Consider the following 24,061-nt stretch of genomic DNA (forward strand, 5'->3'; position numbering starts at 1 on the left):
GCAAAAAGTCCTATGCAGCGTTTTTACTCACGTGACCAGCAACCATATTGGATTAGTGAAACAAAAGAAAGTATTTGCATAAAAAGAGAGTTCAATTCCCGAGGATTAGTTTGATACACCATCATGGCTGCCATTCCTTTGTTTTGGAACATCAAAATGGCCGCCGTGACGTCATGTGAAAATACTCTATTTTGCGATCACCTCGGTGCTTCGAAGGTTATTTTAATCTGTTGTTACCATGGCGACGCGATTCACTTTCACACCAACGGACCAATGATGTGTGTCTTTGAAATAACCACGAAGTATGAAAGGCGAACTAATAATATTTTAAATAATTTTCATCGGAATAGGGCCAATTACAGGGAGTCGCTGCAACACCTCATTCCCTCAATAACACGGACTGTGCTTCCTTGGTTTCCTGTTGCAACATGCAGCATCTTTGTTCCAGAACAAAGGCTCTCCGTGTCAGAACAATAGAGAAACCGCGACACGTCACAATTTTTCAAGAGGGCATCGCATGGGAAATTTGAAAGCCAAAACAAGCGTTTTTTAATTCATTTTGTCGGATACAAACGCTTTCATTGGAAAAAGTTTGAACAATTTAAATAGTTAACCTCATTTTCTGTGGTTTTAAGTTATTTTGTTGTTTTAGTGGAGGTTCCCTTTCAAGCACTCCCAAAAACCGAACAGTTCTTGAGGTTCATAGACGGTGCTAGAAATCGAGCACTCGCTATCAATCTGATTTGGCACCCGATATCCGTAAACTTAAGGCATATAACTTTTTCTTTTTCAATTAACCATTGCAAATTTATTATTACCCGTTGATCAGCCTTTCGCTCGAAAACCTCATCAGTCCGACTGTAATCGATCTCATAAAAGTGCAGAGCTACCTTTAAAAATAGCTAAAAGTTATACAAACGAGAATTTTGTAAAGATATCGTTTTACTAGGCTAGGGATGTTACGTGGTTTGCTTTGTCTTCGACGCAAGAATATTAATATTGTTTCAACTCAGTTGTCCGAATTGAATTAGGCCCTAAAACTGTGTCAAAATATCAAAACACTCAGATAGCGAACTTATATAAATAACCCCTGAGGCAAATCTGCATGGAGGACGAAAAAGTACTGCTTTTTTCAGCAGAGGAGGTTACCTTGTTCAAATAAACTGAAATTTCAAGGAGTTCTTCAGAATAATGGGCAACCTCACAAAATGCGACAATGATACGTGAGTCCTTCAGTGTGTTCTTTCATTAGTAAAATTATTTTACTCGAGTTGTATAGACCATCGATAATTCAATTAGACAGTGTCAAGGGAATATCGATTAAATCTGCGAAAAGTACTTTCTAGAAAAATATAAAACAAGTGCGTACTTATTTTATCAAAAATTTTCTAGAAACAAATAAATGATTTCTAAACGGAGTCTTTGTAGTTAACGCTAAGTTGAAAAGACAAAGAACTCGGTAAACTGAAAAACAAAGACAAAGGGATCGATATTGCATCCGTCTGGCTAATTGCCGCTTTGAATGAATTAGTCCTTCAAATCGGTAAAAGAAAATTTTGTCTTTCATGAATACCAAACTGAGAGAAGTCTCCAGAAGATTACTGTAGGATAACAAAAAAACGGAAATCTTTTAGTTATCGGTCTTTGTTGATCGAAAAAACACCTTTTGTCTTCGAAACGCGCACGACGTTATCTCGCGTGATCCCGAAATGTTTTCGCGTGCGGCGTGTATTCCGGAGACTGGCACCGAAACAACAAGTACTGTGGTTAAATCGAGTTAAAGGTTAAAACGTTTATCGTGAGCTGTACTGTGGTGCGGATTTACAGCTTGAAAAACCGTCGAAAAGGATTAAAACTTCCAATATTTCGAGGATCCATGTGGGTAAATCAAACTAGTGAACCGTTTTGGTGAAATCTGACCGTCAAAAGGCGTTTGCTTTTACAACAAACTCAGACGGTACGGCTTGCTCGACAATCGGGCTTTTCTCATACTGAAGCTTTATTTGGGATATCTGCTCTGCCGCTTTTCTATGGTTCTCAAGCCACTAAAGATCATGAATAATGGAGAAATTGTCAAAGAAGGACATCTGAAGAGGCTTAAGGTAAAATAGTTGTAAAATCTGCCACAAAAGGCCGGTTGTATTCTTTCGTTGAATCCGTCGCTAATGTAAATTGCTTCGACAAGTAAGCTTAATATTGCCCTCTAGTAAAGTTAATATTAATATTTTTGCTCACATCTAAACCGCTTCGATCAGCTTTAAGATTATTTACAAATTTTCTGTTTTCCAATCTTATTTTTTTTTCTCTCAAAGAATTTTTCACGCCGTATTGAACTTGTTTAAAATAATTAAGCTTACGTACTAGCATGCCGCTGGTATACATTACTTTTTTTTTTGGTGGCTTTTATTATTCTGAGTGGTAGTTTATTGTTTGTCGTTATTAATTTGCTCTTTTACAGCATCACTTTCGTTAATGGCCGCCCTCTTTGAAGCCTGTCAGAATTTTGATAATGATTTGTTTTGTAAAGAGCAACCATTTTATCTATAGCTCTCGATCTTAATAAATGAGCACCCGTGTAGCAAATGCATAAAGCCATTCAAGGGTTATCAGATCTTTGTCGTCAATTTTCTCCTTGACTGCTCAGCTGAAATCTCTTTTAACTCAATCGAGTGTTTTGAAAATACACTTCTTCAGTTTGTTATTAAACCCCTGTGCTTTTTTGTAACATCCAACTGGAAATCAATGCTCTTAATTTCAGACTGTGAAATTACGTACTTGAGGGCTTTAATTTGACTGATTATGTGGAAAATAATTTTTTTTATTGTCCATAAAATTCGCTTTATTGTTTTGTCGAAGTGAGTCGAATATTGATCAGACAGTGCCATAATAAATGCCGTCTCTGACATCAGTGAATGCGGATGTTGCCAATATTACCAAAACTGGATACTCAACAGGACCTTACATGTAATTTGTACAAGAAAGATTTTTTTTCAAAAATCACAATAAGTAATGCTTTCTTGTTGATTCGTAAGTGATCCATTTCATTTACTCTACTTGAAATTCAAATAGACCTGTCTCCAAAATGACGGCAACAGATTTGAATGAGTTAATTGAAATTGAACTGAATGAAAAACTGATACCAGAAATAGAAAGAGCACATTTACTTCATTCAGTAAACCTGCAAAGTTTCAGAGTATTAGGTGTTATGTCAGCCATGATCAGCTGAGAAAATGCAAGCTGAAATTTGACAAATTTACTGACGTTTGTATGATTTGGGATATGGGGTAACTCCGGCAATCATACAAACGTCTGTAATTTTTTTTATTTTTCAATTTTAACTTATTTGAATTTTTGGTCACCATTTTGGAGAAGAGTCTATCATGAAGTAAGAAAGCCTGTGACCTTTTCTGTTATAAAGTATGCGGGAAACTGATATCAGCACAAAAGACGTGTGGGGGAAACACAACACATAGTTGTTGAGTGTTTTCCTAGTTCTTGAGTGCTCTATCTACTTTCTAAGTGTTGAATACCACATAATAGATACAGGTGAGCGAGTAGCCTTCTTTATTTTGTTTTGTAATAAAGAATTTCTTAGTGTCCTCACACATTTGGCTAACATTTTTAGAAAACTCTACATGTATTTTCCAAATCCTGTGAGTGAGGCCGGCATCTGTTCAGTGTACTTCCATAAAGCACGCTGTTTTAACCAATCAGAGCGTGCATCAAACTTTAATATAATAGATTCTTGACATCAAAGGGATATTCTTTACGTTACTTTGTTCTTTGCTGGCCATTGAAAAAAATTCAATCAATAAATTTGGAAAATTAAGATTATGATCAAGGTGCTCCTTTTTCCTGATGCCTTGAGTCATGTCTAATGGATTGGCAATCAACACCGCTTATCTCTGAATAAATAAACCTCTGACAATCTGAGAATAGCATACTAGACAAGACAAGACAAGACAACTTTATTGCATTTTTGCACATAATACAGTGATAACAGACCTGGCACGGCAGGTAGGGAAAGCTAATCGAGGCGGGCCAGGAAAAATAAAAATACATGTAAATGAAATCTGCTAACCTTTGTTTAAAGGAAAAAGAAACGTATTACAGAAAAGGCAAAAGAAGAACTACTTATTAAGAAGAGAAACTCGTATTCCACTGGTTCATTTAGGCTTAGTAAATGCGAAGAATCTGGGACAAAACAGGATCGGAAAATAAGGATGTACAGCTATGAAGAGTAAAAGTTAACTTTTGATATGATGGATTCTAAATCTTTATAAGAATCTTCATTTTCCAATATATTTAACGAAGTCATTTTTATTTTCTTTTTAAAAGTAGCTTTAGGGATTCAGCCCTTAACTTAGTTGGTATCTCATTACACAGTTTTGCACCAATTCTTGAAAAGGACTTCCTCTTAATTTCAGTATTAGATTTCTGGATATAGAAATTCTTAGAGGTCGAGGCTCGTGTATTGTAAGAATGGATTTTCGCGGTAGGAACGAACAGGTCCTTCAAATTTGACGGAACAAGGTCATTACTTACGTCATGCATTGTTTCGGCTAGTAATTTGTCGTACTGAGTACTGAGTACCGAATACTTTTTCAAATAGACATGTATACAGTATTACTTACACTACACAGGTTACACGTCCTGAGTTGTAAACTACATGTAAGAGCTTCTGAACTTGCAAGTGAGTTTCAACTCATCTTTGAGCAATATACTTTCAAATAAAATGTGCAAAATGTACATGTATTAATTAACATTGTTTATTTCTCTTTTGTCTGCAGACTCTAAAGAAAAGGTACTTTGTCCTTCGCTCTTCGCCAAGAAAAGGCAAATCACGACTGGAGTACTATGAAAGCCAAAAGAAATTTCGTCACAAAAATCCACCCAAACGTGTCATATATCTTGACACTTGTTTCAACATAGTAAAGAAAGAAGACACAAAGAAGAGATCTGTGTTTGTTTTATACACACGTGAAGACGCTTTTGGACTCATCGCTAATTCTGAAGATGAGCTTAATTCTTGGATTAAGAGCTTACAGATTGAGCAGAGAAAAGAAGAAATCCTAGCTACATCAGGTAGAAGATTTTTAGATGTAATTATTTTGAATTAACTTGAAATTCTTGCAAAAGTTTATTTCCCATTTAGACCATTTTAGCTTGTATTTGTTTTCCCAGTTCAGACCATGTTATCTTGTCCAGGGAATTTTCCATAATTTGTATTTTCACTAAGCTAATTGCATACATGTATATGGAAGGATGGAAGGAAGGAACTTTATTCACATTGTAAGTGTCTAGTTGTTCTGGCACTTGAGCGCTACTTGGGAATACTGTAAACTGAAATTAACAATTAACGCCAATGAAGAATTTAAATGTTGGTTATTGAGGAGAGGGAAAAACAAAGGTACCCAGAGAAAACCTCACTGTGCAGGGTAGAGAACCAACAAACTCAACCCACATATGACAGAGTCTGGGAATCGAACCCGGAACACATTGGTGGGAAGCGAGTGCTCTCACCACTGCATCATCCCTGCACCCCACATGCAGAAGATGACATTTGAAAGAAACTGTTTTCTGTAGTACCGTCACATGTTCTGAAATGGGAAAACAAAACGTACTGTACAAGCTAAAAAGGTCTATTGTCAAGATTAGGGCACTTTCCTTTTGTCAGAACTGGCTGGCCAGACAATTTGGAGGAACACTTGGCGAATGCATGATAATCCCTCTTATTCTTCTGGAGGAGTATATAATTTATCATCCTCGAAGTGTACATTTGTATTAATTTAATTAAAGGCATTGTAGAGTTCCTCCTTCCAAATGCCCGGTCTGGCCTGTCAGTTTTGTGTAATGGAAAGCATCCTAATATAATAGTCAATTTTTGATAGCTTTGGGTAAAAGTCGTTACCCTTTTGGCTCAGTTTGGTTGAGAATCAGAATACTGTGCGGGAAGTCATGGGATCAAATCTCCAACCGCACCAACACTCAGGGTCTAAAGTTATTATAAATAACTGAGGAGGAAGTGCTGCCTTAAAGTGACGACATCTGCAAATGATTAGACTCTGTAGTCTTCTCGGATAAACCGCAGGCCCTGTCTCACAAACCTTCAATGTTCATATTACCCTGTGGGACGTACATGTACATGTAAAATAGCTTGAAAGAGCAGGGCATGTCTGTATAGCCTACTCTCTGTTGTACACTGAGTGGTACTGAACAGTGGCATAGCCAGGATTTTTTGAAGGGGGGCTCACACATTTTTGCCATCTGCCTAAAAAAAGGCTTGCAAAGAGGGGGTCACAGGCACACCAGGACCCCCCTCTAGCTACGCCCTTGCTGAACCTCGGCGATCGCCCTTTGTAATGACTTCGTGTCCTATTATTGGCTCTCCACGGTCTTTGCCCGTATGTATATAAGTGTGCACAATACTGAAATGAAATGAAATGCTTTCAGAAACTGTTTTAAAAGAACCTTGTATGTAATATGTTACACAGTTGTACACTGTAATTGTATCACATTGTCAGCCTCAGGTGAAAATTTCCCTTGCCTTGATTAGATTGTCAGCTTTTAAATGCCTTTGAAGGAATTAACTAAAAATTAATGATACAATATGTATCAGTGAGGATGATAACAATTATATGTATGATGATGATGCAGGGATCGCGTTAACGCAGAAATCGTGCATTTTTACGCAAATAAAATCCAAAAAATGCATCATCGAAATTTTAATGCGTCCCAGGATGCAAGGCACTGACTTAAATAACTCACACAACTTGCTTTGATTTGTCAGTATATTCTGTTGTTTGTAAAACTGTTGGAGCGATCTGTGATCATAATTGAAGTTCTAAGAAATGGGGTTTAAAACATCTAAAAAGGTTAAAACTAAATTTTTGACCGCCTTCTGCGGTCTTCTTCAGAGGAATGTACTCTGCAAGTCACTGAATGCAAATATATAGCAAAAGACGTCACTGTTCGTTGCTCCTAAGGGAGGAAACCAGTGATGCGTAAACCTTTGGAAAGGGTGCTCTTTCATTAACAGAGGTCTTGTCCAGGAATGAATGTAACGGCTCTAGAAAAAGCCTTTGTCGGCCGGTCCTATGCATATGCGTCAATATTAATTCCAAGTTGGTTACTCTCTTTTTCTCATAATTTAAAACATACTCTTTTTCTCGCAGAGGGTCACCAAGATTTTGGGACCCCCCAAAAATGCTTGGGACCCCAATTTGGCCGAACATGCGGGTCCCAGGACCCAGATTGAAAAATCCTAGCGCCATCCCTGTGATGATAATAACACTAATAATAACAATAATAATAGTTATAATAATAATAATGATAGTGGTAAATACAATTAACTACTATGAACAGTATGTGTATAATGATGATTTTTCAAGGTTATAACTTACACTGTAGCACAAGACAGTGTTCTTTATTATTTTATTGAGGAACTGACTGACTGAGAGGCAAAGCATTTTTTTCTGGATCTCACATTAATCATCTATAGTTACTTTTGTTATTTTCTGTGTACACATATATGCACAGGGATGAAGCTAAGAAAAAACTGAGCAGGTTCATTAGTATCTTTTACAGTGCAACGCGCCTTACCGTGGCCACCCAACAAACTTTCACATTTGGCAAATACGCGTGTAAATATGTCAACTCAACAACTCATGCAACGGTGTTCAACTTACAACCGCGTGCGATCTTTGCAAGGAGGGGTCATTCAAATTCGCACACCCTGATTGGCGTATCAGTTTTAAAAAAACTTTGTTAGGTGGCCACGGTAAGGCGCGTCGCACTGTAACAAGCCCAGCTGGCTCTTTTGGACTGTACGTGTACTTCTTGGAAATCAGACCAGGTCTTTGTACTCTGTTGAAATTTCAACTGGCGATAAATACATGTACGCTTTTCATGAGCCTGTGAGACTGTTAGGGACATCCATGATATCCAGTGAAGAACAATGTTCTGCCTGTCACTAGGATTCCTTGAATACAATGTTATATCAGGGCATCTGACAGGATGCGGCAATGCAGATCTTCATAATTCACTAAAATCCGCATCCTCCACATAATTATGATATTTTCCGCATAAAACTGAAGAAATGCCTGATATTAGTGGTAATTGCAGCTGCTTACCATCATTCTTACAAACATTCTTACAAACATTATTACCGTACATGTAAATGCCAAAGAGATTGACTATTAATTTTTGAAACACCTATTTTCCTGAACGTCGAAGAAAACATGCCATTTTGTTCCTAAGGTTAAACTTCGTGAGCAGTTTCCATACATTTTTCGGCAATGAGCCTGTACACCAGTTTTGTGATAGGAGCCCGCAAATTATATATGTGTAAGAAACTACTGAAAATGGTGTCATTGATCCAGGAAATGGCTCACGGTCCAACCACATTACAATTTCGCTCTTTATCTCCAAGGTGAAACAAAATTCATGACGAGAAAGGAAATGATTTTTCATCGTTTTACTTACTTTAGGAAAGGTTGCAGCAAAATGCCAACTGCTAACCCTTTTATTTAAACGATAAAAGCTGGTCGCAAATTGGCGACTCCTCCAAGGTGTTTTAATTGCAAACTGTAAGGGAAAGGTCGCAATTTTGAGTCCTGATTTACCATACATGTAAGCATGTAAATACCGTACTGTACATTGGACAGGCCTAATTATTAATTTATAATTATTTAAATTTCTGCATAATCCTGTGTAATTTCTGCATAATCAACGCATATTTATGCAGAATATGGCCAAAAATTTCCGCATAATCTTTAACTTTTTTCCACATCCTATCAGAAGCCCAGTTATAATTTATATAGTTTGTTTATTTGGACACTATTATTAAAGCTAAGCAGTTCTTTACTTTTTGTTGACTTATAAATTCACACAAAAAAAACACAATCTACATTCGAACATTTTTCGTATTGCATTTCTTGAAGCCCTTTAACCCATTGACTTTAACCCAGGGGATCCCCATTGACGAGCAAAATCGTCTGGCATTAGACAGAGTAAAATACTAAGTCTGGCCGGTTTCAGCCGGTTTGGACGTCAAAGGGTTAATTGTGTCTTATCTTTCTTTTTGTCTTAGTGTCCACTTGGCCTGTCACAATCAAACCCAGGGGCCTGGGAACAAGTAAGAATTTGGTGGGCCACTACGACTTGCAATTGTCAAATCGTACGTTATCACTGGTCACAAAAGACACCAGAGATTTGGTAATGGAAGTTTTACTTGTCAGCATCAGACGCACTGGTCAGGCAGACTGTTTTTTCTTTATGGAACTTGGTCGAAGTGCAGCAACAGGAGCTGGAGAATTATGGATTCAAGTTGAAGATCAGATAATTGCGCAGAACATGCATGAGACCATCTTAAGGTGAGTGCTGTTTTGTGTAATGACATCAGAACTAGCTGCCCTGGGAGCTTTCATGTATTTCATTCTGAGCCTTTTGGAAGCTACATGTAGGATACAAAATTATCTTCTGAGTTCAAAGACCTTTGAGATCTCATTTGAAATCTTCAAAGATATACATAAAGGTCTTCCAAAAGCTTTAAAGGCTCTTATGAAGATCTTGGAAAGATCCTAATGGATATATTCACATGCACAGTACTTCACACACACACACACACACTCACTATCCTTTGTGATGTCAGTTATCCACTGAACCGCAAGTCTGATGTTGCACAGCCATTTCCCTTCTCCATAAAATGCGGCTGTTTGCGTCCTCTGGGGTTACTTGCAAGTTAAAAGATGTTAGCAAGATTTGCAAAAGTTAAAAACGTCCTGTCTTCATGTGCCAAGTTGCTGACCTTAACCCTTTCACTCCCAAGAGTGCCACTTATAGATTTTACTCTGTCTAATGCCAGATGATTTTACTCGTCAATGGGGAACCCCACGGGGGTGAAAGGGTTATCAACAGCTAGATTCTCTCAAAAACCCCATTAATAAGCTCATTGCTACATGTGTAAGTGGATTCTGGTTGCCTTAAGACATCCAGGAGCTTTCACTATTTCCGACCAGCATTATAATAATTATTGAGACTGCTCTCATAGCTGGGAAATGGGAAATCCTGCTCGATCCAAGCCTGAAGTCATGCAAGAATCCCGTCATTTTTAGACTTTAGAAACTTAGCTTCTGAACGAGTTTTCATGTCAATGATATAATTCTTAATGTTAAATAATTTGTTTTGTATAATGATGAGCTATATTGTGTGTAATTAGTTTAATCTTTCAGTGTAATTTAAATGTATACATGTATACAGCTGTAATTGTATGATTTTTGGGAATAAGTTTTATTTACGGTATATAATAATTTAACTTTTATTGTAATATTTTGTTACTTGATCACTGAAAAGCCCCAGATGCATAATTATGGGGATGTGTTCAATAATTGTATTTATTTTTTTGTCAGTGTATGAGCAGGTGGTATTCAACAAATCCTGAAATCTGATTGGTTCCAGGAGCAGGGAGAATTAAATTATTCTCATCTGGCCCACTCACGGCGGGCTGAATCCTAGCCTTGGTTGCGTGGGCTAATGACCTTAAATTTCCATTTTTTGACACAGAATTACTTTTTATGAGACGAGGTTTGGAAATAGAATTCAAATGAAAATATTTCTCTTTGAAACGTTCAGTGTGTGAGTCGCTTTAATATGACATTTGCTATCAAGCACAGTGCAAGTCAACAATTAAAGAAGTGATTTCAGAGAAGAAGGGATTAAGAGAGGAAAAAAATAAATAACTTATTTACCAGCTAAGGGTCGGTCCATATAGCGAAAAGCTGTGACCTCGGTCTTGAAAATGCAGCCCTCAGGTTGGGGTTAGGGTTAGGGCAACTATAATAGTGCCCTCAGGCAGCATTTTCAAGACCTCGGTCACAGTTTTTCACTATGCGGACTGACCCTTAGCTGGCAGCTCATGTATGTATGTACCCTCAGACCATAAACTATTTTCGAATTCTACAGCTGGACTGGATTTAGCATGAAATTGAGGCTAATGCAGGCAAATCTTTTCAAATGCAGATTAATTTGCCTGCATTAGCCTCCAATTCATGGTAGATTCAGTCCAGCTGTGAGAATTCGAAAATGGTCTATTTCCACTTTGTGTCCTGAATACAAAAATTTAGTTTTATCAACGGAGTTGACAATGTAAATTGGCCACCTTACAGAGATTCTAAAAGCTGACGTTTCAAGCGTTAGCCCTTCGTCAGAGCTTTTAGAATCTCTATATGGAGGCCAATTTACATTATCAACTCCGTTGATAAAACTAATTTTTTTGTATACTACTTCCCCACCGACGCAGCACCACAGTTTCTTTGTGTGAAACTACCCCCTTCATTCATTTGTGTCCTGAATAGCTATCCTTCTTGGCTGATGCTAGATGATTTTAACTGACAATAGTGCACCCTTTGGGGAGGGGAGGGGACAGGGGGTCCCTACAGACATTGTCCAAAAAAGCAGCTACATGTACAAAGTCGTGTAATTAGATGCACGCACCAATTTTGGACATCCAACAAGTGTCTGTTTACAGTTAAGTCTGAGCCTTTGCTACATTGAACATGTACCTACATGTACAGTATTTTCAACTTACAATAAGATCAGGGGTAAAGGTTTCTTATAAATAAGTACAGTAAATGTATTAAAATGCAGATGTTCATCCCTAATTGAGAAACAGCATTGAGTGTGGACAATGTTCGAGCCATGCAAGGCAACATGGCGACCCATGCAAGTCAATATGGGAGTCGCACAGTAAATTGTCATTGAAAGCTAATCGTTTTAAACTGGGTGGTTAGATGTAAAATACTGTTTATCAGCGCTATTTGAAATCAAATCGGTGCATGGACTTAAATGCGAGACTCCCATGGCTCATGGGCTCTCAGTTGGTCGAGACCCCAGCACGCTCGTTTGGGGGACATTTTGGGATGTCACGTGTGTATTCCGAGGCAAGCGTAATGTTGCAGTTGGGGAGATCGAGCAAGGGGTCACTTCGTGACGCTTATTAAAATCCACTTGCATCTAATTTGGGGCATATTTTAAACTAGTGAGGAAATGGTGTGGCAGAATTTTGAACAGTGTTTATTAGAGCTTTATCTATAGGCCACTTCGGAAAATACCATAACACTCATTGTTTGTCCCCCAAATTTTACATAAGCATTGTTTCCAGTTTCTCTTGGGACTTACAATGGTCCCAAAAGAAAACAAAAACTATGCTTATGCAAAATTTGGGGGGCCAAACAAGGAGTATTATCATAATGGTATTTTACAAAGTGGCCTATTGTTAGTTAAGGAAAAGAGACACATGTTCTTAATAGTCTTTAGGACAGTGCCTTCTAATTCAAAGGTAGTTTTGCTCCTGTTTATGATTATGCGGGAAATGAAGATCTTAACAAGTGTTACTGAAATCGAAAAAGAAAATTGGGGGTAACCACGCACTTTTCAAAGATAAAACGCTTTAAAATACAAAGCCATGTATGATGTTTTTTCTCAAATTGAAGCTTATAGTTATCTCTGAAAAATGCCAGGTCACCCCCAATTTTCTCTTTGGATACCAATAGTACTTACTAAGAACTACTTTCTGGGCATAATTTTAAACCGCGCAGAGATATCCCTCTATTGGTAAGCATCACCGATAGGAAATCCGAGTATTTCGAGATGCGCAGAATGTATGCGCAATAACAAAAGTAGGCATCGTCCTTAAAGGGAACCTCCACTAAAACAAGAAAATAACTTTAAACCATGCACAGAAGATAATGCTCGCAATCAAAATTTGTTGTCACTGGCTTTTTCCAATTAAAGCATTTGGATTGTTACAAATATGCGAGCCAGCGACGCATGCGCAAGAACATGCGAGGCATGCAAGGCAGACGTGCAAGGCATGAGCAAAAACATGCAAGCCATTGTGCGAGTCAACATGCGAGCCACGAAGCCATTGTTGAAAAAAACAACGACAATATTTTCTTCCAAAGAAAGCGTTTGCATTAAAAAAAAAAAAAACCAATTGTAGAATCACTAAATGTCATGTGTAATGGTTGTCCTTATTGATTTCACACAACGAACTTTTGTCCGGCAACAGTGACACCTCACAATTATTCAAGATGGCGGTGCCCGAAAAAACTTGAAAACCAAAACAAATATTTTGAAATTCACTCATTTCAAATGCAAATGCTTGGGGAGGCACAGTCTGCGAGCCAGCTTGGCCTGTTGACTTGCATTTAAGTATAAGCACCCCTTTCAAATACATGTAGCGCTGATAGACAGAGTTTAAGTGTAAGCACCCATTTTAAAGCGGTTAGCTTTCAATTATAGATGGTTTTCACTCACGTGACTTGGCGGCCATATTGGTGTACAAAACAATACAAAATGTATGCATAGAATATGCATAAAAATAGAGTTTGGTTCCCAAAGGAGAGAACGTCTATTGTTCTTGTACACCAACTTGGCCGCTGTGACGTCACGTGAAAACGATCTATTGTTGAGCAAATTTGATTTGCAAACATTAATTTTTTTTCGGTCTAAAATCATTTACAGTATTAGGCAGATTGGAGGTTCCCTTTAAAGCTTGTTCTGTGGGTTGAATTCACAGCTGTGCCTTGTTTTCATTCCTTTGCAGCTCAATGCATAATATTTCCATATCTGGTGATCTTCCAAATGTGCGACGCAGGTGTGCAAGTGAAACAAAAAGGCCAAAGAGTCGGCAACGTCCAGTATCAGCCGTTATCAATCCGATGGGGCGTGGGCGCTGTGGAACAGAGCCTAATTTGTCAGTGATGCCTAATCATTCCTACGCTTCAAGATCAACAAGAGATTTGAGCTCAACCGAAAGCCCTAAGAGTGTTAAGTCGGCGTTGCTGAATCACCTTGTGCCACGCCGAAAATCAAAGGATGGTAAGAGACAAATAATTGTTTGTTGAGCACTTTAATACTTTAAGTTAGATAACTAAAACTTGTTCAAGGAAAATGTGAACGAAATCGCCTGAGCATTTAGTAAGTCGCACAATTGAGACTGAGCAGAAACGGATTGACCTTATATTTGTTGATGCTAAAATGAAATGAACGGCAGCTCTTAAAGTGCAAGAAGAAGAATTAAGAAAATTAGCTGTTTCCAAGGCATTATTGGAGGCCGTAAGCAAGATATCGAAATTCCCAGTCTGTTTGACCAGAAAGAAGCAGATGCGTACCGCAAAAGAATCAGCGAACGACACAAAATCCAAGTTCGTTGATTTCGGCCTTCACTGCCAAACTGATCACACATTTCAAGGGCCTCGACGACCTAGATAAAAATCATAAAATGCTGTGAAAATCCCCCGGTACTTGGTAGAACATTGGAGTGAGAAGTAGACCGATGGTTGAGCCAAGGATCCGAAGGGCAAAGTGCAGGCGACTGCTTTTGTAGAAATAGTGCACATGAAGCACTTTACCCACTCTTCTCAGCATTTTGCGACTTCATGAAAAGAGAAACAAGAATAGCCTTCAACCTTGTGATAGCCAACAAGCTGGCAAGAGAAGAGGAGATTAAAAGAGAGATAGAATAAGCGAGCAGGAGCAGCAATAAATTTCAAAGGATGAAGTGCCTCGTGGCAGAGTCAAGTGCACATGAACAAGGAAAGAAGAGGGAACGAGGAACGAATTTTGTGACGTCGTTAACAGAGCACACAGACTTGATGTGTGGAAAGAGTTTGCAAAGATCTCACTCCAAGAAAGAATGCAGATTGTTCACGCAAGAGGGCTTTGCCATGGATGTTTTGCTTGCGGACTGCCGAAATAAGAACTGTAATATCTGCAATGGCCCACACCCTACTCTGCTTCATGACGAGTTGTTCTTACGGAATAACCAATGCTCATTGGGCCGAAAGGCCATGTTTAGAGGAGATCAGCAAACTCTCTCCTATGATGACAGAACGTTTATTCAGAAGTCCATAGAGAGAATTTACCAAAGAGAAAACAGACATATGAGTTGCCCCTTCTCGTGAAGGATGCGATGATTCAGCCACCCAACAACAAGGAATTGTCCCTGACTGTGAGCTGACTTGACAAGCTCATAGGAAGACTTGAGAGCAATGAGGCATATGGCAAGGATTATCAGGCCTTCATGAAGGAAGTCATCGATAAAGGTTATGCTGAGCGTGTCCCAGCTGAAGAGTTGGCTCTTGAGGATAGTCAGATCTGGCACATCCTACATCATGGGGTTTATCACCCCCCCCCAGAAAAGAAAAAAAAAGAAAGAAAGAAAGAGGCAAGATCATAGTGGTTTTTTGTGCAAGTGCAGAGTACAAGGGCTCCTCCTTGAATAGGCATCTGCTACAAGGACCGGATCTTGCAAATAATGTGCTGTGCTGCTTTTCGAAGGACCGGTCTCTTTTACAGGTATGGGTATCATTTCACCATGTGGGCATCAACCAAGAAAACAGAAGATAATCTTCTTGAAGTTCCTTTGGAGGGAGGAAGGGGACATGGAGAAGCTCTTGGTGGAATCTCGCATGACAGTGTCTTCTCCTGAGTGTTGCAGCTTTGCCCTGAGAACCAAACCGGATGATTATGGAGAAGAGTGTGGATGAGAAGCAGCCAAATATGTTCGGAATGACTTCTACGTCGATGATGGCGTTAAATCTGTACCATCAGTGAAGCATGCTATCAACCTGATTAAGAATACCAAGAAGCATGTAGGGAGGCTTTAAACTGCACAAGTTTATCACAAAGACAAAGGATGTTATAAAGGACTAAAACGGGCTAAAGGAGTTAGAACTGAATTTGACAAAGGATCTCTTTCCTGTCGAGCAAGCGTTAGGAGTTCAGTGGTTTGTTGAGTTTGTTGAGAATTTCACTTCAAGACAGAGCTAAAACACGAAGACCAACTATAAAAGGCATGGTGCCTTAGCCACATGCAAATGATTTATCAATCAACCGTGGATGCAACCGAGAGCTCTGTGATAAATTGTGCAATGAAAAAGCCCCTTATGGCATTGTGTCCATAATATGTCATATAATAATATTATCTGTCGTTCTTTTTCAATCACAAGTCCCTTTTTCTCACACTAAATATATCTTTTCGAGCTTCCATCTCTGTGATGCTGTTTGTTGATCACCATCTTGGAATTAATCAGTCACGCTTTAGTGAATTCGAACAAAAGCAGAGCATAAAGCTATCCCTTTTTTAGTGCGTCTTCGTGTTTAAAGACAGACCTCTAACCCGGTGCCCTCTGTGTCTGGGCCCTCTGTCAGATAACCATAGAATGCAACGAGATGATGAATCCCTAAGAACCCTTATGGTTGAGGCCGAATCCATAGTCAATAGCCAACCCCTGATATATGCTTGATGATCTTGCCTGGAAAGAAAGTCCTGATCCTTTCACACCAAACTATCTCCTGACACAAAAGTCACAAGTTGTTCGGCCATTGGCCATCCCCAAGAATATTTATGGGGGCAGACTTATATTCAAAGATGTGTACAACATCTGCCCAATGAAGTTTGGCAAAGAGAGGGGAAGAGGTATGTGTACATGTACCAGCAATCCCTCATGAGCCTTCAGAAGCGGCTCAGACCCCATTGTAATATTCCAGTGGGCAACTTCGTCATGTTAGGGGATGACAGTCTTCCAAGGAATTGCTGGAAGCTATCCCGTTTTGAGGAACCCTACCCCGACGATGATGGATTGATCAGAAAGGTTAGGATTGGAGTTTGTGCCGACCGTCTGGACAGCGGTGGCAAGAGGACAGAACCAGTTGTTTATTTTGAGAAGCTTACTCCTAGGAGTCAATGGGTCAAAGAGGACTCCTAACCCCCCCACTCCCCTCCCCCAATTGATGAGTTTAGTGTCTAGCAGACAGAGTAAAATCTATTAAGCCTTAATCCCAGTAGTCATTTATGTCCTACAGTCAGAAAGAAGAAAGGGAGAAACCAGTAAACTGAAGTGAACAAGGGCCCCATTAACTAACTCTCTTGGAGGGTACTGTGGCAGGTTTCATAAGCTTGCTGTCCTTTGGTACTGTATTGCAGCTGCTCCTGTTGTTTCTAAAGTCTTTTATTTTTGGTTTGGGTAGCAAGCCAATCACATTGTACCTGCTACAACTAACCTTTTGGGTGTTGATACTGTTTGCCAAGTGAGGGGTGGAAGGTTCATGGCACTTTGATCTGATCTACATATTGTACCTTGCTTCAATAATTAATTTCTGTTTTTGTGCGATTAATATTTATCGTTATTTTATTTGATTAGCTTTGCTGTTGGCTGGTTGACCACACAATTGGATTGCCATTTGCTGTTGTCCCATGATTGGATGCTGAGCGAAAGTGATAAACTGAGCAAAAATTAATACCCTAATGGTAAACGTTAAAGTGCCCCTAACCCTTCAACTTGTTATGCTTTTGGTAGATTTTCATATCTTTCAAGAAGTCATTTTTGCAATTTTTTTAAAATTTATATTGCATCCTGATTTTCTTACGAGCGCTTGAAGTTGCTGAATTTTTTAATTTTTGCGCACAATAAGCCACGCTGGACAAATTATTGTCTTGAGGGCTCATTAGGAACGAGCCAATGAGAAGCATCTGATATTTGACACTTTTTTATCTGTGATGTAAGAAAAGGACATTCCAGCAACTCAAGCTTGCACGATGCCCTTTTCTTACATCACGCTCGATAAATTGACACATTTGGCCAGTGGGGGACTAATGCGAACGATAGGTGAAAAAGTAGTCGCGACTGCCTTCACTTTTAGCGCTCGTAAAAAAGTTAGGATTCAATATTAACAAAAAAAAAATCCGAAAATGACTTCTTGAAAGATTTGAAAATCTACCCAAAAAAAAAACAACTTGAAGGGTTAGGGGCACTTTAAGTTTGTGCTTGTAAACAGCTCAAACTCTTTAATGCTCTTGTTCACTTTCCAGGTTCTGGTACAAGTAGCTTGGACAGTTCATGTGGAAGCCAAGAGGACAGGAGTTCAGTTTATAGTGACAAGGTGTTGATGAGTCCTCCATCTGCCATCAGTTCTCCCTCTTTACTGCCAACGAGTTCTCAACCAGGTTAGAGATCAAGTGAAGTAGTCGTCTGTACCGTTTGTAAGCCCCCCCAGTCTGTAGGGGTCCCAGCTACCCTCCCCCCCCCCCCTCCCCAATTCACAGGGGATTCAATAAAAGCCGATTGTCAGAGGTCTACCGCTGGCATTAGGGCCTCTTTCTAAATACTAGCAGACTCTCGTATTCCACCATCGTCAGACGCTTATGAAAAAATATATTAAAACCCCTGAATTCCAGGTTGTAAAATAATAAATCTGCATGTATGTTTTGATGGTTCAATCTTCTTACTGGCACCCTTAGATTTTTCTCAAGTATCAGGACAATATGCCTTTTTCAACATATTAAAATTCAGCTTAAAAGAGAGGTTTAGAGGACAAAGACAAAGGAAAGTGGATGATATGCAAATATTTTTCACATTCATTCCAACGTGTTTCTATTGGTTTTGTCCTCACTATCAAGCTGAATATTTGATATTTCGAAAATGTCCTATTTGCCCCACGGAAAGTTAGCCCCAAATTTCAAGACAATAATAAAAAAAGACATACAGCTCAGTACGTTTTGTGGATTGGGTTAACTCTTAGCCATAACATATTGATTTTGCCATTTTATGGCTAATTGTGAACACTTTTGTGGCCACAATTTTTCCATTTTTGAAGCACCAAAAACACCGCTAGTGAACTTTGAACTTTATTGAAGTGTCCAAAAAAAATCATCTCGGAGCAGAGTAGAGAACTAACAAACTCAACACACGTGGGAGTGCCAATTCTGGGAATCGAACCCAGGCCACAGTGGTGGCAGGCGAGTGCTCTCACCACTGCGCCATCCCTGCTTAGCTTGCTGGTGTCGAAAGTTGTTAGGGGAGACGAGTTGTGAAGTCTTGAATGTGGTATCCACAAAGTGAGCCTCGCTCTATTCAGGGTAGCAACAGGGCATCTTTTGTTTTCTGTTGTACTACGTTTTAATTGTCGGTTTTTGTTGTTGTTGTGCTCTATACGTTTGAGGCACATGTAAGAATGTACTTTTGCTCGGTTTCATAGAATATGTGAACGTTGGACCAAATGGGAAGATAGCATCACTGGCAGACAACACAGAAGATTATATGAAGATGCTTTTAAACCAGGTAAGGAATTCTAGGAAAATCTGAAGACCACAAGAAGAAGAAACAGAGAATTAAGCGTTCTTTACATGTATAGGTAAATCTCTGTTTGCATTGGCATAAATTAATCTCAACATCTTAAATTAAGGAAAAAATCTAATTTATCATGGCAAACCAAAGTCGCAAAGGATTGAGCCAAGAGAAAATGAGGGGACAGAGAGGGAGGCTCCCGGTCCAGCCCTTGGGATATGTCATGTCCACGAATGTTATTTTTAGACGAGCGTCTAAAAATAACTCTCGTGGACATAACATCTCCCGGCCAACGCCCTGAGCCTCCTTCTCTGTCCCCTCATTTTCTCTTGATTGAGCATTTTGCATTCATGAAGCTAATGGAAAGAATACCAGTCACCCTTCTTCCCTTTCTTCTCCGGTCACATAAAAGTAATCTGTAAACTTCACTTACGTATAAGGACCTTCGTGATCATCATCGGTTGACTTAAATCTAAGGTGGTTCAAGCCAGTTTCAAAGCTTTCTATTAACGTTCTTATTAAACGTTTTGCACTACAACGCTGTATTAGCAATGTTATGGTACCATAAGAAACACAAGTTATTGCTGAACAAAGTGCGGTCATTATTGTGACATAGTGAGTTACCTTGGTAACGCGAAAGCCTGGCCAAAAACACCCTATATTTTGGCTTTAGTTTCTAATATTTCAAAAACAACTCGGTGAACCTCATTTTTTTTTTATTGCTGGAAAGTGATCAGAAGACTAAGATGAAACTTTCTGCAAAGTTTAAAAAATTCGGAACAGCAGATTCGGAGCCATCTTAAATCTGTGATCGGTGGCTCAGTTGGTTGAGCACGGGGCTGTCACGCGGGAGGTTGTGAGTTCAACTCAGGCCGGACCAACGCTGAGGGCCTTTAAATAACTGAGGAGAAAGTGCTGCCTTTGTAATTACATCTGCAAATGGTTAGACTCTCTAGTCTTTTCGGATAAGGACGATAAGCCGGAGGTCCCGTCTCATAACCCTTCAATGTTCATAATCCTGTGGGACGTAAAAGAACCCGCACACTTGTCGCAAAGAGTAGGGCATGTAGTTCCCGGTGTTGTGGTCTGTCTTCTGTGGTGTATCATGGCTGGGAGGGTAAATGCTCGGAGATATTAGCTGCACCAAGCTACTCTAAAATCCGAGGGTAAAGAAAGATATATGATATATGATATATATGTGATCGCTTATAGTGTCGTTGCTTAGGGCCCGCATCAACTATACTCAACAAATTCTTCCATGATAAGTTACTATCAAGTGTTCTGGGGAAACTTCGTAGTTGATGTTAACAATGTCAGTAACTGAAATCATCCCATAGAGTACGCTTTATTCTCCTTTAACAACATCAGTGCTATAGTGATACTTTTGCCACATTTTAAGCTCAAAGATCGTCTGATAAACAGACACCCAATTAATTATGTAACCGGTAATTAAGTCAACCTAGAGTGAGAGCAAGATAGTAAGATAGCTAAACGATTCTTAATATTTGTTTCTAGTCCTTCTACTCATTTCATGATTACTTTTTTGTAGCGACGAACCAGTGATTCTTACATGGACATGCAACCTCCCAAGCTCCAAGCCATGCAAGGACTCGGAACAAAAACGACGCAGACTACCCCCCAGGAAGGGGACCCGGATATGATATCATTAAGACAAGAGGCTGAGAAACAGCACAGGAATTTTGAAAGTTCAGGCGTGCGCAGTGAATGTGTTAAACCCAAAAGGTCACCGTCGCCTAGGCAACGACGGACAAATGAGAGCGCTTTGCCGAATAAACTCGACATTCGCGAGTTTGTCTCCCTTAAGAAATCTCCGGAGGTAGCTCGCCGGAATCCAAATCAAGATTATACTGACATGAAGCCAAAGGACATACCGAGCTTGTACGTAAATTTTGTGCCGGCGCCAAATTTGAAGGAGTTCTCTCCGAGCACTGATTCCCATGACCAACCACTTTACGTGAATGTTATCGCTGGCCGGAAGAAGATTCTGAAAGAAGGCGATCAACTTGATCCTCACAGCCCGCAAAACGGCGTTGATGGCAGGGTCGAGTCATCTTCATACGAAGACATGCACAGATATGTCAATATTAGCTCTGTCCAATTTCAAGACAAAAATACTTCGGTCAAAGGTTTTAGGAAGCATAGTTTGGAATCTGCGCTTTCAGAGCAAGGTCCTGAGTATGTGAACATTGATTTCAGCGGTATCACAAAGAGCAAAAGCACAGTAGACATGCCAGAATACATTAATTTTATTCCGGGAAGAATTGTTGAAAGAAGCGGGAATAATAACAGTTGTGAAACAGCCAGTCGATCAGAAGAAAGCACGAAACAAGAGTCGAATGGCTATATGTGCCCACCGCCCAATGAAAGGTGGCAGAAGTCGCCTCGATCTCGTAGGAGAGATAGCGAACCAGCCAAACTTGAACATTTTAAGTGTATGGCAAATACAACGCTTGCATCAACTCAAGAAGATAAGGGAACTGAAGAACTGCATTACGCTATACTTGACTTAAACAGAGACCGAACTAGCTCTTCAGCATCGCCTTCTCGTCGACGGCCATCTGACATTGATTTGAGCTCGTGCTACCAGACGAATCCTGGGCCGAGATCGGCACCTGTGAAGTGCGCATACGCAGAAGTGGATTTTAGGAAGTCTGATGGCATCCGACAGGCCAGACAAGAGACGAGAGAGCTGATAAATACATCCTAACCATTAAAGGCAATTGATCGTCTAGCGCCTATTGTTGCCATGGTGAGTAAATAGAGAGATTTAGCATTCAAGACTGGAATTTGCGTTTTGCCAAGAATGGAAGAAACTCGTTTGACATTACCTCACTGATTTCTTGTCTGTGAGCTCCAGATATCGAGAAACTTTTCGGGGAAAAAAGAGAAAAACAAATTAGAATTAGAGAATTTGCATGCTTGTGTGACAAGCAACAGCCTGCCGTTTCCCTTTTGCCGCTTCACGTTTGCCGTTTCCCGTTTGCCGTTTCACGTTTGCCGTTTCAAGGAAACGCGATGCTAAATCTCTCTAATAAATCGAAAATTGTCCGGGAATTTCAGTGTCGCTTTCACCAGCAATTAAAGATTTGTTTCGAAAAGTATCAGAACTCACAAATTGTATTCCTATTATCTTTTATGTTTGGATTATGTTGCATATCACACCTTCACCTCTGGTACGGATGTCACATCCCAAAATGTTAAATGTCAGTTCTAAGAACAGGTTAATAGGCCTTTTTTCGATGTATTAAAATTCAGCTTGATAGTGAGGCAGTGAGGACGAAGACAAAGGAAAGTGGATGATATGTAAATATTTTTCACATTTTTTCCAGCGTGTTTCTATTGTTTTTGTCCTCACTATCAAGCTGAATATTTGATATTTCGAAAATGGCGTCACGGTATTGTTGAAAAAGACGCAACTCGATAGGCCTTTTAAATATAGATAGATCCTCATATACTGTGGCCGTTTGATCAGGCCAGTGGTAGGGACGATATTTTTTTTCTGTAGGCCAACGACAATAGGGACCGATGCTGTTAACACTTGGCGAGAACGTGATTAGGTATTGAAGTATGATTAGTTCGCATGTTTAACTATTTTCTCGTTTTTTTCAGTCGGTTCCACTTCTACAAAGTTATTTTGTGAATGTTTGTACAAATGCATTTTTCATAAAGTAGTGATGCTGTGTAGTGAAACCAATTCCAGCCTCGCTTCAACCTAAAGGCCAGGCTACTTAGCAGACAGTTGAGGAATAACCATTGAGGAATAACCTAACCGCAATCCCTTGCAAAGACTTTGAAGTGACTCCTGTCTTTTTGATGAAATCCAAGTTCAAATTTTTACCCCGTACAAAGAAATAGACGGAAACATCAATTAATTTTAAAAATTGGTAAGACTTTAGTTAGTAAATGTGAAATGCTCAACGTCAAAATTCATTTTTTGCATTTTGCAACCATATCTCGCCCCTAGAAATTCAATAAAACAATGAAATAAAAATAACCTTGTCGTGTTTCTTTAATGTTTTGGGACCTTAGCAAGGACGGTGTTGATCAAGACTAGAACGAATAAGCGAAAAAACAATGTCACTGCACGCTTTGCACATGTTTTTGATATTAGCAGTAGCAGTAGCAGTAGTAGTAGCAGTAGCAGTAGCAGTAGTAGCAGTAGCAGTAGCAGTAGCAGTGGCAGTAGTAGCAGTAGCAGTAGTAGCAGTAGCAGTAGCAGTGGCAGTAGTAGCAGTAGCAGTAGCAGCAGCAGCAGTAGCAGTAGCAGTAGCAGTAGCAGTAGTAGTAGTAGTAGTAGCAGTAGCCGTAGCAGTAGCAGTAGCAGTAGTAGTAGGAGAAGGAGAAAATGACGTCAGACGCTCAACCGCCTGAGATTGAGTCGTCTGTACATGACTGATTTAGCATACAACAATGGAGTTTCAGGTTTTCAGACTATTGCTGCATTCTGAATCGATCGCATCTTTAACGTCATTCTCCCCACGATTCCGCCTTCTCGGGGCCCTGCAGGGCAGTAATAATGTTGGACCGTATAATCCAAAACCTGAACTCGAAGTGAAATCCGTTGGATCGATATTTGAATTGTCCAAGTTGAACTGTACGACTACAATTTTAGCTTTATTCGCTTCAAACAAACGTCGTTTATACCAGTTCAATCGTTGGACAGTTGGCACGCATTCTACACGGGAACCGGGTGGAATAACGACGAATCATCGTGATGAGGTTCACGATGACGGTCTAATTTTGGTTAACGTCGTCATTGCAAAAGGTTCCTATTTTTAGCGGGGGTTGGGGGTGGATGTAGTTAGGAATAGAATCTAAAGAGGTCACAGTAAGGAAGAGGCCACAGTGCATTTCACTAATAGTAAAATGCATTGCTCTCTCGTGCAAGCGTCAGAAAATGTCCAAATAGC

The 24,061-nt window shown here is 39.6% G+C and overlaps 1 protein-coding gene across 2 annotated transcripts in view; it reads left to right on the forward strand.

The window, feature by feature from the left end:
* LOC138032840 (insulin receptor substrate 1-B-like) overlaps positions 1-23,145 on the forward strand; it is a 50,182-nt gene extending 27,037 nt beyond the window's left edge. Inside the window, exons 1-7 of one of the 2 annotated variants that reach the window (XM_068880550.1) lie at positions 1,678-2,102; positions 4,791-5,085; positions 9,092-9,374; positions 13,607-13,881; positions 17,876-18,010; positions 19,042-19,124; positions 20,680-23,145. In XM_068880550.1, coding sequence (XP_068736651.1) covers positions 2,031-2,102; positions 4,791-5,085; positions 9,092-9,374; positions 13,607-13,881; positions 17,876-18,010; positions 19,042-19,124; positions 20,680-21,858 — 2,322 coding nt within the window. In that variant the 5' untranslated portion in view covers positions 1,678-2,030 and the 3' untranslated portion in view covers positions 21,859-23,145. Of the gene's footprint in view, positions 1-1,677; positions 2,103-4,790; positions 5,086-9,091; positions 9,375-13,606; positions 13,882-17,875; positions 18,011-19,041; positions 19,125-20,679 lie in introns of those variants that run through there. The other variant, XM_068880551.1, reaches the window with a different exon arrangement.
* Positions 23,146-24,061: the final 916 nt, after the last annotated feature.

This window comes from Montipora capricornis, chromosome 14, assembly GCF_036669925.1.
Source record: "Montipora capricornis isolate CH-2021 chromosome 14, ASM3666992v2, whole genome shotgun sequence".
NCBI classification, from domain to species: Eukaryota; Metazoa; Cnidaria; class Anthozoa; order Scleractinia; family Acroporidae; genus Montipora; species Montipora capricornis.